Below are 16965 nucleotides of genomic sequence, written 5' to 3'. Positions count from 1 at the left end.
GCAGTAGGAGCTAATGGGAAATATATTTTTCAGGGTTATATAAAAATAAGTGTGGCTGAAATAGTTAATCTCTAAGAGCCTTTTATTCTCTAAGATCCTGGTAATGAAGACTAAAGAGAAGAGGCAGCCCTGGAAGAAATGTGTAGGACAGGTAATTTGTTTCGCATTTTATTTATTACCAGGAGGGACCTGACTTAACTTTACTCCTTAGCTCTACAGAACTATCTACCTACTAGTAGCTAAGGTCATTTGGGCAACACCTCAATTGCCTATCATGAGAATCAATTCCTCACTCTCCCAAAGTTAAGCTGCATTTAAGCAAACAAACTTTAAACTAGAGAAGGACTGAATTGGAATGTGGGAGACATCAAAGTAAATCACACTGTGGCTAGCTAGGTGTACTCTCACTCAGACTACTTCCATGCCCTGTAGAGCTGATGCAGTCATATAGCGACATCATTCCCAAAGTACAAGTTCTGAGAGTCTGTGTAAGTCTCTGGATGGGTGCTGAATAATTTCCTCTATGACAGCATAAGCATGGCTTCTAAACACTAAGGCTATTCCTGTCATGTACCACACTCAACCGTCCAATGAGCTACTACCATGGCTGTGGCCTTGCCCAACTGGCAGTCTTTCAATCATATCACAGTTGTTGCTTGGCTGTCTTGTGACAATTTCCTTTCACCTGTGAAATACCATATGGTGGCATCTCTGTGAGAGATCATACAAGCAGCCAGAACCTACTGGCTAGATCTCGCCTTAAAAGAGGTTATAAGTTTGCAAGGGGAAAAAAAGCTAACAAAAAAAATCAAGTTTTCTTATATGCAACTAAGGACATATCGTTAGTACCCTTTCTGATGTAAAGGACAGGTAATCAAACTGAGTTATAACAATAATAACAGGTCATCTGTCATCCTGTGTAATTCCATAATGAATCACGTATAACTCCACAAGATGAAGACAATTTGTTTTGATGACTGAAGGGGATTTTCATCTTGCTAGCATTAGGGCAGATTTAAGGATAAGTGTCTAATGAAAGTGCTACCTTCTCTCAGTTTTCACTCCATTGTCTGTCTCCTCAGAATTAAAAAGGGTGCTAAGGCAAATTATAAGCTTGACTCACCAGAAACCAATAAGTAGAATTGAATCTGGAAAAATCCCCTCAAGAGCAAAAAGAATCAATTTATTTGACGAATTCCAGGACATCTAACCAAAGAGTAAATTTTTTTCAAAGGAGATACTCCACAGTCAGAGCTGATCTCTCTCAGAGGTCTCTAAACATCCATTTAATATCCTATAGACATAGGCTCTGTTTGCCGTGGAGCAGTGATCTGAATTCTTCTCGGTTTATATAAAAGGGAGAAAAAAGCTTAACATATTTTGGCATGTCAGTGTGTCACAAAGGTGTGCTAGTTTAAAAAAAAACTGGCTTCTGCAGTGGCATATATTAAAAAGCTGAACAGCTTTCAAATGCATAAATTTAAGTTGTTAAATACAGAGAATAAATGCAGAATGCCATTGTTAAAAATCACTTTCATGACTAAAACTTTGCTTTTATATTAAATATTTATAAAGCACTCTACATATTCACAATGCTTTACAAATTTTCAAAAGAATTGATCCTCTCAACTTAAAAAAATTCATGCTAAGAAGGAACAACTTTTTAAAAAAAAAAAAAGCAAGGAGACATTATAAAATGAAAAGGCCTGATATTTAAAAACATTTTTTGGATATTAACCAATAAATATTTTTTACTATTTTTTATGATATCCCAATCAGACAAAACTGATCTTACTCCTAGGTAAGCAAACATTCCTACATAAACATTGAAGAAGACTTTCTCCACACAAGCAAAAGTGACTTGACAAATTGCTTGAGAACCATAAAGACAAAGTTATCTCACTTTTATAAAATCATCCATTTGGGATGGATGTACTACACAACTGATAGTACCTTACAAACATCAAGTTAGGCAGAGAAATGTCAAGATTCCATGCAAAAATACTTTAGACCAGTAGAGAACCAATACTTTAAGTAATATCTGGACTGAAAATATGATTGCATTAACACCTTTTTATCTGAGGAAGATGTTCATGGGTATGTTAATTAGTATGTGAGAATTACAAAAGAATTCATCTTGAGACATTCCATGATTTAGCAGTCTCAGCAATTCATGTTTGATGACCTAGTTCATGTCATCTGGTGAGTTCTGCATTGATGCTATGCAAGTAGAACCAAATATAAAGTGTTATCATAGTAAAAGGAAAAATACAGCCCAAATGTTAAGATTCTTTGCCACAGGAGCTCCAAATGTTATTTGTGCCCCCATACTTCCTTTCCATGAAGGTAAGTGCATTTCAGTGACAAATTGAGCTCCATATTTTCAGTCTTGTGAGTCTATCAAAGACTTCCAAGGGGAATTATATTATTGAGTTACACAGACTGAGAATCTAGCTGTAGGATTAGATGAGAACATTGTACTTCCTCCTTAGGTTTGACTGCAGATGTTAGGCAAAATTCTGTGAGATGGGAGTATTGGGGAGTGTGTGTTTCGTCAATCGTTACCTGGAGGCCCTCTATTGCTAATCTCAGCATGCTTGGTGTGAGTTTAGAGGCCTGTTTGAAGGTGAAATTACTCCAGTCTATGATCAGAACGAATCCATTCACTTGTAGTTCTGGGTCTTCGATCATGGCTTCCAGAGAAAGAAGTATGGCACGCAAAATGTCCACTAAGGTGTACCTATGGGCAGCAGAAAGAGTACTGATTAAATCAGAGCGCTGTTACAACAGAAGCCTCAGAAAGTGGACAGCATACCTTGAAATGTTTCTTTTAAATGCCTCATCAAATTTGTAAGGCTTTGCTTTTTAAAAAGTCACTAAAATATGTCTGGTGCATAGATTCTCAAGGGAAATACTACATTTCCACATTTCATGACCAAAAAAAATGACAAGCTGGAATTGGCTACATTGATAAAATTTTCTTTGCAAAATATGAATTATCTGTGAAGTACTAGGTTTGAACACCACACAATCTAGTTACAACTGTAGAATAAGCTACCTATATGGTGCAAATCATTGGGTCTTTATCTACTCCTCTCTGTTGTTGTTCAGTCATTTCCTAGTCATTTTCAACTCTTCATGACCTCCTTTGGTGTTTTCTTGGCAAAACTAGTGAAGTGGCTTGCCTTTTCTTTCTCCAGCTCACTTTACAGACAATGAATTGAGGCAAGTGGGGTTAAGTGACTTGCCCAGAGTCACACAGCCAGTGTCTGAAGCCATATCTGAAACTCAGGAAGATGACTTCAGACCCAGAACTCTATCCACTCCACCACCTAGCTGCTCAGATTTCTCTGTAGTTTTTTATTTTACTGTTAAAATCTGCTTTAGAATGTTACTTCTAAAAGAAACCCATCATTCTCACAAAAAATGTTTCCTGACTCCATGTTCCAGAATCTTTTCATGAAGAGGAAAAGGGACCCCTCTACAAACCATAAGAATATCACACAGAAACATCTGTAGTTAAAGGTAATGTTTACTGATGGTTGCAGTTATTGCCTAAATTGCATTGTTTTCCTTTCTCTTCAAAAATTAAAAAAGAAAAGGGGAGAGGGGAAATAGAGATAAGACTAATTATTTGAACTTTCAGTACAAAAATTCAACCTCCTTTTATATAATTATCTTCTAATTTGTAGAGACTATGTTTACTTCTAATATTTGAGCATGTTGAAATCTAAGAAGAAAACCTTATATAATTTCTTGGCAGTTGTTGGGTTCTATTTCTCCCTTCATACCAAAAAAGACAGTATAAACTAAGCCCTCTTGTAAGCATATGATCAACAAGAATTCTGGAAATGCAGGCTATGTGCAAGGAACTGTAGTAGGCACTAGCAGAGGCAGATTAAAAGATAAACCAGCTATTCATTCCTGTCCTTCCTTACAGAAGTTCACACCTAAACAGTCACAGTAGCCACCCTATCTCAGCTCATACTACTACCACAATGGCTTTGAAAATGAGCCTAATTTTGCTTGCTACAGTTTATATTTTGAATTCCCCTCATAGTAATATTGAAAAGGTTTCTACTATCCCCCTTCTAACATAACCTTTCTAAAAATTTTACATCCAGGAGATAACATTAGGCATCATGGAATATATCACTTCTACAGGGTGCAAGAACTGGTTTTTCTTCTCAAGGAAGTGTAAAACTACCCTAGGAATCCTTAAATAATATTAGAACAGTGCATTCTAACCTTGATCATAGGGCAAAGAGACACTATAATTATGTCACATAACATAAAACTGTGAGGTATATTAATAAATGATCTGAACATGTAAGAATTGTTTTTCTAAAAAGAATAAAATTTTAAAAATAAAATGAGAAAGAAAAAATTTTTAAAATAGCAAAATATCACAAAATAATTCCATATCCAGAGACAACTAGGTGGTGTAGCAGAAACCATATTGAATGCTCAGTCAGGAAGATGAGTTCCAATGCTGCCTCCGACACTTAATGAGTTGGGTAAACTATTAGTTTTTGATCCCATTAATTTAAGGGCAGAGAGGTTAAAACCTCAATCTCAGTTTCCTCATCTATAAAATTGGGATGATAATAGCACCTACCTCATGGGATTGTTGTGAGTATCAGAATGAGATAATGTATGAGTTATACACCACACACACACACATACACACACACACACACACACACACACTTTGCGAACTTTAAAGTGTGATGTAAATGTCAACTATTTTTATTACATTATAATTGTCATGTCCATTATTCCTTTCCTGAATTTCTGAGCTAAAAAAAATTAAAGCAAAACTAAAAAATAATAAAACAAAACAACTTCTGAAAATCAGGTAAAAGATAGTTGCCCTTAAATGAATGGATCAAGAAGGAAAGTAGAAGAAATGAACTTCATTTATACAAAATATGTCATGTTTTGGAGTTTTGATTTATCGAAAAGTTACTGTAAATAGAGGTTTAGATGGTTTCTATTGGGTGTTTTGTGCCTCTATAACTTCCTGCACTGATGCCTGCCTTATCATAGGTTCTCCAAGAGTACTGGTGGAATGCAAGTTCTGTCAAGTTCTACTACAGGAGAAGATATTTGAGTATGGTCCTATCAACCAACTGGATGTAATTTCTGAAGGCCAGACTGGCTATAAATGAAGAGGGTCATCGCTAGTGAGCTGGTTACTGGGTAATGAATCCATTGGATATGGCATACCATGTAATGAAGACAAATCCAAAATGACCCTTGATACCCAGAAGTCCCCTTATTAATGTAGTGATGGTGGTAGAGTAGAGAAGATGAGGGCAAAGAGCAATAGAAATCTCATACTTTCTATAAACATTAACTTAGTTATGTGTGTAGGGGCAGTTAGGTGGTGCAATGGATAGAGTTCCAAGCCTGGAATGAGGAAGAACTGAGCTCAAATCTAACCTCAGACACTTACTACCTGTGTGACCTTGGGCAAGTCACTTAGCCATGTGTCTCAGTTTCCTCATCTGTAAAATGAGCTGGAGAAGGAAATGAAAATCACTCCAGTATCTTTGCCCAGAAAACCCCAAATGTGGTCAGTAAGAGTTGGACTCTACTGAAAAACAAATGTGCATTTACACACACACACACACACACACACACACACACACACAGGTACTCTGTGAAATCCACAACCACTGAATAATAGACTCACTTATCAAATAAGATTACATATGTGAATAGTTTTGCAAACCCATTGCTGTTGCTATCAACAGAAGACCTAAATTGTACCAACTAAACATTCTCAGAAAAAAGAAGGAACATGTTATCGAAAAGATGAATGTCAGATTCTCCTTGAAAAAGCAAATAACGGAGTTTATGGAGTTGGTTTTACCCTGCACTATCCAAAGCAAAAAGAAATTTCCTTTTTTATGGGGCATTTACTCATCTCAGATCCCAGTTTCCATGATAAGTTTTTGAAGAAGCCTGTGAGCAAAAAAATATCAATTTATTTTTAAAAATCTATTGTAAAGTACGTAGAGATACATAAATTCTACAAAGAACTCAGTGTTGTAACTAGTCAGTTTTTAGTTATGTCCAACTCTTCATGACTCCATTCAGAGTTTTCTTGGCAAAGATACTGGAATGGTTTGTCATTTCCAGTTCACTTTACAGATGAGGAGATTGAGGCAAAAAGGATTAAGTGACTTGCCCAGGGTGGCACAGCTAGTAAGTGTCTGAAGCCAGATTTGAGCTCAAGAAGATGAGTTTTCCTGATTTCAGGCACAGCACTCTATCCACTGTGTCATCTAGTTGCCCCCAAAAAACCAATAAAACTCTCCAAATTAAATACGCCTGTTCTCTGCTTAGAGTCAAGAGTGGTATAATGACCAAGACTGGCCTTAGAGCCAGGAAGACCTACCTCTGGTCATGTGACCTTAGGCAAAGTCCTTTAACCTCTCAGTGTTTTAGGCAATTCTACCATGGGTTGGTGGAAAGGTTTTCTTTTATCCTTAAGTCCATAAATATCAAGGAAGTCACAGGTCCAATCACAATCCCTCTCATATTTGGTAACTTTTGACATCATATATTTAAAATTGGAAGCAACTTAGGAGGGCATTGAGTGCACTTCCCTCATTTTACATATGTGAAAACTAAGGCAAAGAAAGGTTAAAGGACTTTCCTGGATTGCCACAAATAGTAAGTGTCTTAAAGGCAGGACTGTACCCTGGGTCCTGCTCATTCTAAGCCCGGTGCTCCATTGACTAATCCACACTGCCACGTTAATACAAAAGTTGAAATAAGTGAAATGGATCAGTAATACAGAATCCATGAATATTTATTTTAAGAAAAAAAAAGATGAAAGGTAGTAGACGTGAAGAATACCATCGCAAAGAATTTAATTATTTTTAATAGATAGGAAATGGCCCATTATTGACATAAAAGTCACTCCAGAATCAGTCATCCGTAAAAAGTCAGACTGCTCTCGTTAGAGCAAAGATTAACTTGACCTAGTCAAAAAAAGAATCCATTATCTTTCTTCAAAAATTCTCCTCTTTTCCAAATTTTATTTCTGATGTTGGGGATCCTGCCATCTTTCCAGGCACAGCCATTAGCAACCTTCTTTTCATTCTCAATATTTTACATACATACATACATATATATATACATACATTTCAGATATATGTATATTTGTTTTTAATGGTAGCCATTTATAGAGTGGGAGTGGGACATTAGAAAGAAAGAAAAAAAGAAAAAATTTACATAATTTTCTTTTGTATTTTAAAAGAATAGCAAATTCTACGTAATAGATTTCATGTGCACTCACTTTTTTTTATTATTATACTTTGTTATGGAAATGCTTGTTTTATTCCATAAACTAAAAAGCAAAATAAATTTTAAAATAAAAAATATCTGACTCTTACCCACATATCCAATCTGTTCTGAAATGCTATCATTTCTAACTTCACATCCCCTCTGTATGTTCCCTGCTCTTCATTCACAGAATCTGCACCCTATTTCAAGCCCCCATCACCATTCTTCTTCTCATGAGTGTCCTTGCCTCATGTCTCTCTCTACTCAAATCCATCCCCCATTCCACTGCCAAAGTGATTTTCCTAAAACATAGATCTGACTGCCACATACACCTTCTACTCAGTAAATTCAATAGCTCCCTATTGCCTGCAGGATCAAATATAAGCACCTCTATTGGACAGTTAAAGTCCCTCACAACCTGATTTCTTTCTACATTTCCAGTCTAATTCTCCTTTACCTCCTTCCATGTATTCTACAATACAGCCACACTGACCTCCTTGCACTGCTCTTTGAGTATGATATTCCAACTCTCATTCCTGAATGTTGGCATGGATTATCCCCCATGCTGCTCTCTCTTCATCTCTGCCTCTTAATTTCCCTGGCTTTCTTCAAGACTCAGATCAAAAGCCACCTTTGCCAGAAGGCCTTTTCTGATCTACATCACCTGCTTTCTCCTTTGAGATTACTTTCCATCTGCTCTCCATTTTTTGTGCTATCTATATGTTTTATTTTCATGATTGTCACTCCTCAGTAGAATTATGACCTCCTTCAGGTCAGGAAGTATTTTATTTTTCCTTTCTTAGCACTGTACCTAGAACTTATAGATTCTGGTTGAATGACTGTCTAAAATGAAAGGGGGTAATGAGAAAGAAAAATTGTAGTGTGTACAGTTAAAAGAACTACATCTTGAATTACTTAAACAAGTTTGTGCTGATAGAAAAATGAACCAGAGCTAGAAGAAAGTACTGAGAAACATAACAATAACTTCATTACAGCACATTGTAATTACTTTATTGGAAGACATGAGCAAGAATCCAACAGGAGGGTAGGATTTGTATGTGCTACAACATAGATCTGTATTGCCAAAAGGAACAGTCCTATCAATGAGATTACAGATCCATATGAGTATCTGATATACTCAACCAAAATATTATCAACTTCAAATGTAAAAAGTATAATTTTGAAGAAAAAAAGGATATAGGACTTTATATTTTAAAAATTATTTTTTAACATATGGTACTAGGCTTACAACTCATGAAGGTCTGGGTTCCACTGTCACCTCAGATACTGATGAACTATGTGACGCTGGACAAATCACCTAATATCTCTAGGACTCAGTTTCCTCATCTGTACAATGAAGGAGTTTTATTCCATAACTTCTAAGTTCTATTTCAATTCTAATTCCATGACCCTATGGCCTGTGATCTTATTATTCCCATCCTCACTGCCCCCTCTTCCCCCCCTTTTAAATCTCTTATACAAAACCAGACTACTTTCCCAAATCATACTGTCAATTTCATTGCTCCACTCTTGCCTTTTGCATCCTTATCTCTACTTTAGCCTTTTTCCAACAGAGAAAAACTGAAAGGTAAGGAATTTTGTAACCATCTCTTTTTTCTCAAAGTAAAATGGTACAAAGTATTAAAAGGAGGAAGCTTACAAATGTTTTGGCTAGAGGCTTTTGTCTACTGCTGCTGAGACATACATCTAAGTGTTGCGTGAATTATTTTAAAAACTCTCTTTAATATCTTGTATTTAGTATATCCTGTGTGAATGCCATAGTGGCAGCTGCTGAGAACTGGAAGGAGAGAGAGAGAGAGAGAGAGAGAGAGAGAGAGAGAGAGAGAGAGAGAGAGAGAGAGAGAGAGACAGAGACAGAGACAGAGACAGAGAGACAGAGAGAGAGACAGAGAGACAGAGAGACAGAGACAGACAGAGACAGAGACAGAGAGACAGAGAGAGGCAGAGAAGAGGGACAGAGAGATACAGAGAGAGGAAGGGAGGAAGGAAGGAAGGAAGGAAGGAAGGAAGGAAGGAAGGAAGGAAGGAAGGAAGGAAGGAAGGAAGGAAGGGAGGGAGGGAGGAAGGAAGGAAGGAAGGAAGGAAGGAAGGAAGGAAGGAAGGAAGGAAGGAAGGAAGGAAGGAAGGAAGGAAGGAAAGAAGGAAGGAAGGGACAGACCACAAAAACTAAGTGGCAAAGAAATAGAACCACCCACTCCCACAATTCTGCAAATTCCTCAAACATACTCCATGCCTTCATCAAGTCTGGTAAAGCTTGGTCCCATCAAACTAACTGTGCTACACACTAAAAAGGCAGAATGATGTCATGTAGTATGCTTTCATTTAGTCATTTTTCAGTAATGTCCGACTCTCTGTGATCCCCTTTAGGGTATTCTTGGTTTCCCATTTCCTTCTCCAGTTCATTTTAGAGATAAGGAAACTGAGGAAAACAGGGTTAAGTGACTTGCCCAGGATCACAGCTAATAAGTGTCTGAGGCCAGATTTGAACTCAGGAAGATCAGTTTTCCTGACATCAGGCCCAGTACTCTATTCACTGTATCACCTAGCTGTATACACCTAGTGTGTATACACATACATACGAAATATATATGCATTCATACTATATAAAATATATACATAGGAATTACATATGTGAATATATTGTGTGTATATCAAATTTCACGTATCTGAAATTTGCATGTATATAGTATATATGTATACATACACATACATATATGATTTTCATATACATAATATGTATATATACACATATATAGTGCTTGATAAACTTTAAAGCATTATATATGTCAATAATTATAATTAATTTCACATACAATGAAGAATGAGAACAATTTTATAAATGTAGGAACTCCTGTCCTCTGTTTTACTGACTACCCATCTCTTGGAACTAAATATTTTTAGTGGTATATATTTTAGACATCTGCTGTTTATTTTCTAGATTCCGTTTTGATTCCTTGTAAGTAGTAGTGTCAATTATCAATTACTAAAATAACAAATCCAAATAAGGCATCATACTTTGACACATTCAAAGGAGCAGAGTGTAACAAGTAAAATACAGAATTGTAGAATCCTAGAATCTTAGAATTGGAAGAAACCATTAAGACCATGTACTAAGCAACAGTAATTAGGTGACAGAGTAGGTAGAATGTTGTACCTGAGTCAGGAAGACAAGAGTTCAAATCTACCCTCAGACACTGACTGTGGGTATGTCACTTAAATTCTCTGTTTTTCTCATCTGTAAAGTGGGGGTGTGTTGGGGATGGAAGCTCAACTCCATGTGGACAGTCTCGGGCGGGTAAAGGTGGGAACTTCTAAATCTTAGAGTTCTCATGAGGCCCCCCATGAAATACCAGGGAATCGAGGAGTGAGACCGAGCTATCTCGTGTATTTCCGCCTCTTCCCGTGAGAAACGTGATGGGAGGAGCATCCCCGCCCTCGAGACTGTCCCGGATCTGGGCACACCTATTGTTATCTAACAGGCACGGTATTCAGGTGCAAACTACACGGCCGGAGAGCTTAATTAGGGTCAGGAAAGCCTGAAGGCGCTCTTAGCACGGAGGAGCCCTGACAGGACAGAAGGCTCCGTTTTTCCTCTCTTCGCTCTCCCCTCCCCCTCTCTCCCCACTTACACTTCTACTTCTAATCTCTTACCGTAAGATCTTTGCCTCCTTGGGAGATTTCTCTCTCCCTCCTAAGGAAGAGCTCCCCCTGCACATGTAACCAGGACCCTGAATAAAGCCTAACCCTTGTTCGACTCCGGAAAGTCTCTTCTCTCATACGTTTATCCAGTTTGGCCAACCGAAGACCTGGGACAGGTAAGGTAAGACTCGGGTAGCCCTCAGGCCTCTAGGCCTGGCAGGGGTGGGTAATAGCAGTGCCTACTTCACAGGATTGTCATAAGGACAAAATGAAATTGCTTGGAAAACACTTCACAAACCTTCAAGTCTATATAAAAAGCTAGCTATTATTAGGCTAATATTTGAGGAAACTAAGACTCCGAGGTTAAGTGACTTCTCCAAAATGACAGCTAATCAGGATCAAATTAGAACCACAGTCAAGATCTCTAAATGTCTAAATCAGTCCTCTTTCTACTCTATCACGCTAATATATACACACATACAAACATATACACATATACATGTGTATACATACACATATATATACCTATATGTATACTGTAACAAAATATAACAATGGTTCTAGGGAAAGGGTATAAGCAGCATATGGCAGGTTTTAAAGGTTATTATTAGCCAAAAATTCATCAATTAAGAAAATATATTTAAATGCAGTATCTAGAATGTCAGAGACATTAAATTATATGGGAGGTCAAAACTCTCTACAAATACAGCTGCCCTTTTAACTTTTAAAATATTAAATGTCAAATAATAGGAAAACAATAAGGCTGGTTCTGAATGTATACTATAGAAGCTAAACTCTAACCAAAAAAGAAAATCATTTTTTTCACTTTAGTTTTGGTGGAAGAAGGTTGTGAGGAAAATGAAGCCTTGTCTGAAGAAAGAAAAAGAGAAGGAAGAGAATTGGGGAAAAGATCTGAAGAGTTTGGAAACTGTAAAAGTCCAGATATTAATTCTGAAGAAGGGAAATTTGAGAAAACAACCCTTTTAAGGAAGAAAAAAAGACTGATTTCTGAGTAGAGGAGGAGTACTAAAGTAGATAGACTTGAGGAGAAGGAGGAACAGAAGAAGGCTAAAAGGAGGATTAGAGGAAGTAGTAAAGGTCTAAAGGAGAAAGAGAAGCTTTCAAGAACGTATGTCAGTCATGTAACTAAGACAAAAGCAGGGAGAAAAGGGGAGGGACTAGAGAGGAGGGGAGGGAAGGAATGGAGGGAAGAAAAAAGGAAAGAAGGGAAGGAAGGAAGGAAGGAAGGAAGGAAGGAAGGAAGGAAGGAAGGAAGGAAGGAAGGAAGGAAGGAAGGAAGGGAGGGAGGGAGGGAGGGAGGGAGGGAGGGAGGAAGGGAGGGAGGGAAAGAGGGAGAGAAGAGGAGGGGGAAGGGAAGAAGAGTATCTAGGGAGTAGAGTGGGAAAACATGATGGAGAACACTTTGATAAGGAATAGTGGAAGCAGAAATAGAAGTGATATTAACACAGGAATATTTTGCTCACAGAATAAACAGTGATCTCTGTGGTAGTTCATGTCTGCCATTATGATCAGTGTTGTAAAGTACTTGATAACTTTCAGGAATTATACAAGTTGTCTGAGTAAAAGGCAATGGAAAAGAAAATAATTTCAGGGAACAAGTCCCAGGAACCCTTTTTATACTTTTCAAACAAACATTTGCCTTTAGAATTTCCAGTTGTGCATGACTGACTACGTTGCTTTAGCCATTTCAGGGATGACACGCTTCACTACTTGAATAGCCACTGAGGATTCCAATAATATTGACAGTTACCTAGATATCCTGTAGACAATCCAGAAAACCATAGGCATTTCTCATTTCCTATTGCCCCCCAAATATCACTCTACCATTTCTGAAATTCGTGGCAGCATGGTATGTAGTAGAAAAAGACCTGGGTTCAGAGACAAGAAGACCTGAGTTCAAGTCTCACTCTTAGCAAATACTGGTCTTGTGAGCCTGGACAAGTCACCTAATTTCTCAGCGCCCCACTCAATTCTCTGAAGCTTGAGGCTGCAAAGAAGGCACTGATCTGTGTACCTTGAAGGGATTTTTTTGTTTGTTTTTTTACCCCTCCCAGTCAGGAACTTCCCTCACGAATTTAGTCTCTATCATACTAACATAACTAGACATCGTTATTTCAAGGATCCATGATTTGTTCAATATAAATACTCTCCCTTACTGATTCATATCACAATCCTTTTATAACCTAGTAGATGGTCTTTAAGACCATCCTGCTGTGACAGGAAGGAAAAACTGTCACTCTGTTGCTAATCTGATGATGGCTCAGAATTTAGCTAGACTGGTTCTTAAATGATAAGCATAGAATCTGTCATTAGGCCCTCACTGTCACATCATTATGAAAGTCACAAGACCACAATTTCTCTTTCTGAGTGAGAATAGGGATTTCTTCCCACCACAGAAGATGGATGGGGGAAAAATCACCGTGGAAATACTTTTACTGGAACCTAGAATCATGGAATGTTAGAGTTTAAAAGAAATTTGGAATTTAATTCAACTTGTCCCACAGAGGAGCAAACTGAGTCCTAGAGAGGTAAGGTAATAGGATTCCCATGACAAAGTGGTGGGTCCAAGACTCAAGTTCAGGCCTTCTGTTTCTAAGTCTAGTGGTCTTTCACCACACCAGAAGGGCAGACTTGCTTTTATTAAGTCATGAGTTCCAATACCACCTCTGAAAGTTACAACCTGGGTGACTCTGACCTTCAATTTCCTCATCTGTAAAATGAAGAAATTAGACTAAATTGCCTCTAAGGTGCTTTCCAGCTCTAAATCTATGATCATAAGACCACAATTATCTAACTAGCCATCTATGTTTGGGAAAGTCATTAAGTCTCTGTTAGACTTAAGATACTCACTTGTAAAGCAAGAACACCACACTACATGGTCTCTAAGTCCCTTTCCAGTTCTAAGATTCCATGACATTCATTTATTCAATGGACATTAATTAAGCACTTACTATATATACACACACACACACACATATATATATACATATTCATGTATATATATATATATATATATATATATATAGAGAGAGAGAGAGAGAGAGAGAGAGAGAGAGAGAGAGAGAGAGAGAGAGAGACCTGAACTAGGTACTGAGGGAAATATAAAGTTTCAATAAGAAAGCCCCTACCTTCCTGAAGCAGATAGTATAGATTAAATAGAATAAGGCATACACTTATAGTAAAAAAAATTCTGTAATGAATACATTAAAGAAGAGTAAAAACAAACTGTTATGTCACGTCTGCTTGTGATGAAATCTACTGACAGGAAGAAATCAGGAAAGTGTTATGTAGGTTTCTTTGAAGTTATGTTTTAAAAGGATGGGTAGGATTTGAGGAGGCAAAGAGAAGGGAGATTTTCCAAAGACAAGAAACAGCATGAGCAGAGGTACAAAGGACATGTTCAGTGAACAAAGAGGCCTACAATTTAGATGAAACATAGAGTACTTGGAAGCCAAATGAGATAAAACAAACTTTGAGAGGGACTATGGTAGCAGATTGTGGAGACTCTTGAATGTCAGGCAAAGAAATGTGAACTTTATTTAGTAGGCAATGAGAAGAAACTACTGAAAATTTTTGAGCAGACTAGTGTCATAATTATATCAATACATAAAGAAGAAAAAAATAAGTATTTATTAAGTATCTACTTGTGTCAAGCCCTGTGTTAAGTGCTTTACAAATTTTGTCTCATAAATAGATCAACCTCACAGTGAGAAGGATGGAAAGGAGGGCAGGGAGAATAGAAGAGGAATGATCCATTAGAAGGATATTACAATAGTTCAGGTTAATGGTAATTTGGGGTTGTACTAAGGTGGGGGAAGTAGAAGTACAGAGGAAGATAAAAGTGATATTAAGAAGGTGGAATAAACATGAATTTGTGAAAACCTATAGATGAGTTCAGAGGGAGAAAAAGAGTCAGATAACCACAGAGTTTCAAGTATGGAAGACTGAGTATATGGTGTTGTTAGCAACAGAAATAATTAAGCTAGAAGAAATAGCAGGTTAATGGAAAAAGTTAAAAAGCTCAGTTTTAGCACCATTGAGCTAGATTATCAAGATGGGGTAGCCAAATGAAGATATAGTATGCTGAGGCTGATCAGGAATCAAGATCTGGAATTCAGAAGAAAAGTCAGGACTGGAAACACAGAATGGGATCATTTGACATAGAGGGAGCAGGTGAAGCAATGGGAATGAATGCCAAGAGGGGAAATATGGAAAGAGAAGAAAAGACTATAAGGACAGATGTGAAAGGAAGATACTTTAGAGGACTGTTTAAAGAATGAGGATGAGAAGTCAGTAAAACAAAGAGCAGGTATAATCAGAGAGGTAGGAGGAAAGTATGGTATTTTTATTCTGAAGTCAAAGGAGAATCCAACAAGAAGTAGGGGTAATAGTCTCAAACACTACAAAGAAATCAAGGAAGATGTAACTCAAAAGACAGCTATAATCCTAATAACAGGGGAGGGCAGTGGATAGAGCACTGGAGTCAAGAAAATGTGAGTTCAAATCTGGCCTCAGTCACTAGCTGTGTGACCCCAGTGTGCAAGTCACTTAACCCTGTTTTATCTCAGTTTCCTCATCTGCAAAATGAGCTGGAGACAGAAATGGCAAACCACTCCAGTACCTTTGCCAAGAAAACCCCAAGTGGGGTTATGGAGAGTCGGACATGACTGAAACAACTGAACAATAAATAACAGGGAAAGACTTCCAAATTGTAATGTGAATTGGAAAAATTTTAGAGGAACTACCTACTGGAGCATAAGTATTCTTGAAGGAAAATGACTGACTTGTTCTAAGATTCGGCAGTATGGAATCCTTTTCTTAGATGTACTCACATTTAGAAAAAAAAAATTCCAGTGTATGAGTCATCACTATTTCTGAAGGAAAATTTAAAGACAGGTAGAACCATTATCTTGAAGGGAAAGAAAAGCAGAATTACAAGGTTAACATTAAAAATGAGTTGATTTTTTTTTAATAGCAAAGATGGGATTGTTCTCAGATGGATCATGTTAATTCTCCAGTTTTAAAAGGGGAAATGAATAAATCTCTGTAGACTATAATTCAGAAAAGACTTTACAGGTTAATTATTCTCCATGAGGTCAAAATTGATCTTGACTCACTCCAGTCCTCTGTTGTCAAACATGTCACATTATGACTATTAGCAGCACAGTGGGATATTTGTAAATTGAGCATCATCACCCAGAATCTTGAACAAGCCTGAAAGGTATATTCCAAAGCAAGGAGAATGTCGAGAGTCATGGAATGAGCATAGGTCTGAAAATCAGAAGTCCTGGATTTTAGTACTAGTACCACCATTTATTAGCTATGTAGCATTGGGCTGGTTATTTGATCTCTCTAAGTCTCAGTTTCCTCATGTGTAAAATGGCTATTATAATACTTGAACTAACTCATATAGTTATTATAGGTTTGAATGACATAATTTATGGGAAGTCATACAATTGTTAGCTATTATAATGGAGGTTTGGCTCATTTTACTTTCTCCAGGTTCCTTTTGCCATTCTCTGCTTTGAAAGCACTTTTAATAGTGAAAACCTAGAAATCAGCTAGGTACAGTGCCTAGAGTGTCAGATCTGGGAAGAGCCAAGTTCAAATGTGACCTCACACATATATTAGCTTTGTGCCCCTGTGTAAGTCACTTGGCCTCTGTCAGGTTGCTTGTTGTTGTGCAGTTGTATTCTATCGTGTCTGATTCTTCATGACCCCATTTGGAGTTTTCTTGGCAAAGATACTGGAGTGGTTTGCCATTTCCTTCTCCAGCTCACTTTAAAGATGAGGAAACTGAGGCAACCAGAGTAAGTAGCCCACTGTCACACAGCTAGTAAGTGCCTAGATCAGATTTGTTTGGAAAACAAATCTAGAACTTGGGATAGATTTGAGGCAAATTATGCCATAAGCAGATTTTTTTAAATAAACACAATTTTAAAAGCAATAGTAGAAAAAAATATTTTCTGGTACAAGACCAGCAGT

At 37.4% G+C, this 16965-nt stretch overlaps 1 protein-coding gene across 1 annotated transcript in view; it reads right to left on the bottom strand.

The window, feature by feature from the left end:
* CLVS2 (clavesin 2) overlaps positions 1 to 16965 on the bottom strand; it is a 116897-nt gene that overhangs the window by 76134 nt on the left and 23798 nt on the right. The window contains exon 2 of the mRNA XM_072643192.1: positions 2566 to 2740. Coding sequence (XP_072499293.1) covers positions 2566 to 2740 — 175 coding nt within the window. The remainder of the gene's footprint in view (positions 1 to 2565; positions 2741 to 16965) is intronic.

The sequence above is a fragment of the Notamacropus eugenii genome, chromosome 2, assembly GCF_028372415.1.
Source record: "Notamacropus eugenii isolate mMacEug1 chromosome 2, mMacEug1.pri_v2, whole genome shotgun sequence".
Lineage (NCBI taxonomy): Eukaryota > Metazoa > Chordata > Mammalia > Diprotodontia > Macropodidae > Notamacropus > Notamacropus eugenii.
Note: the sequence above shows the minus strand (reverse complement) of the source record. Positions and strands in the feature narration are given on the sequence as shown.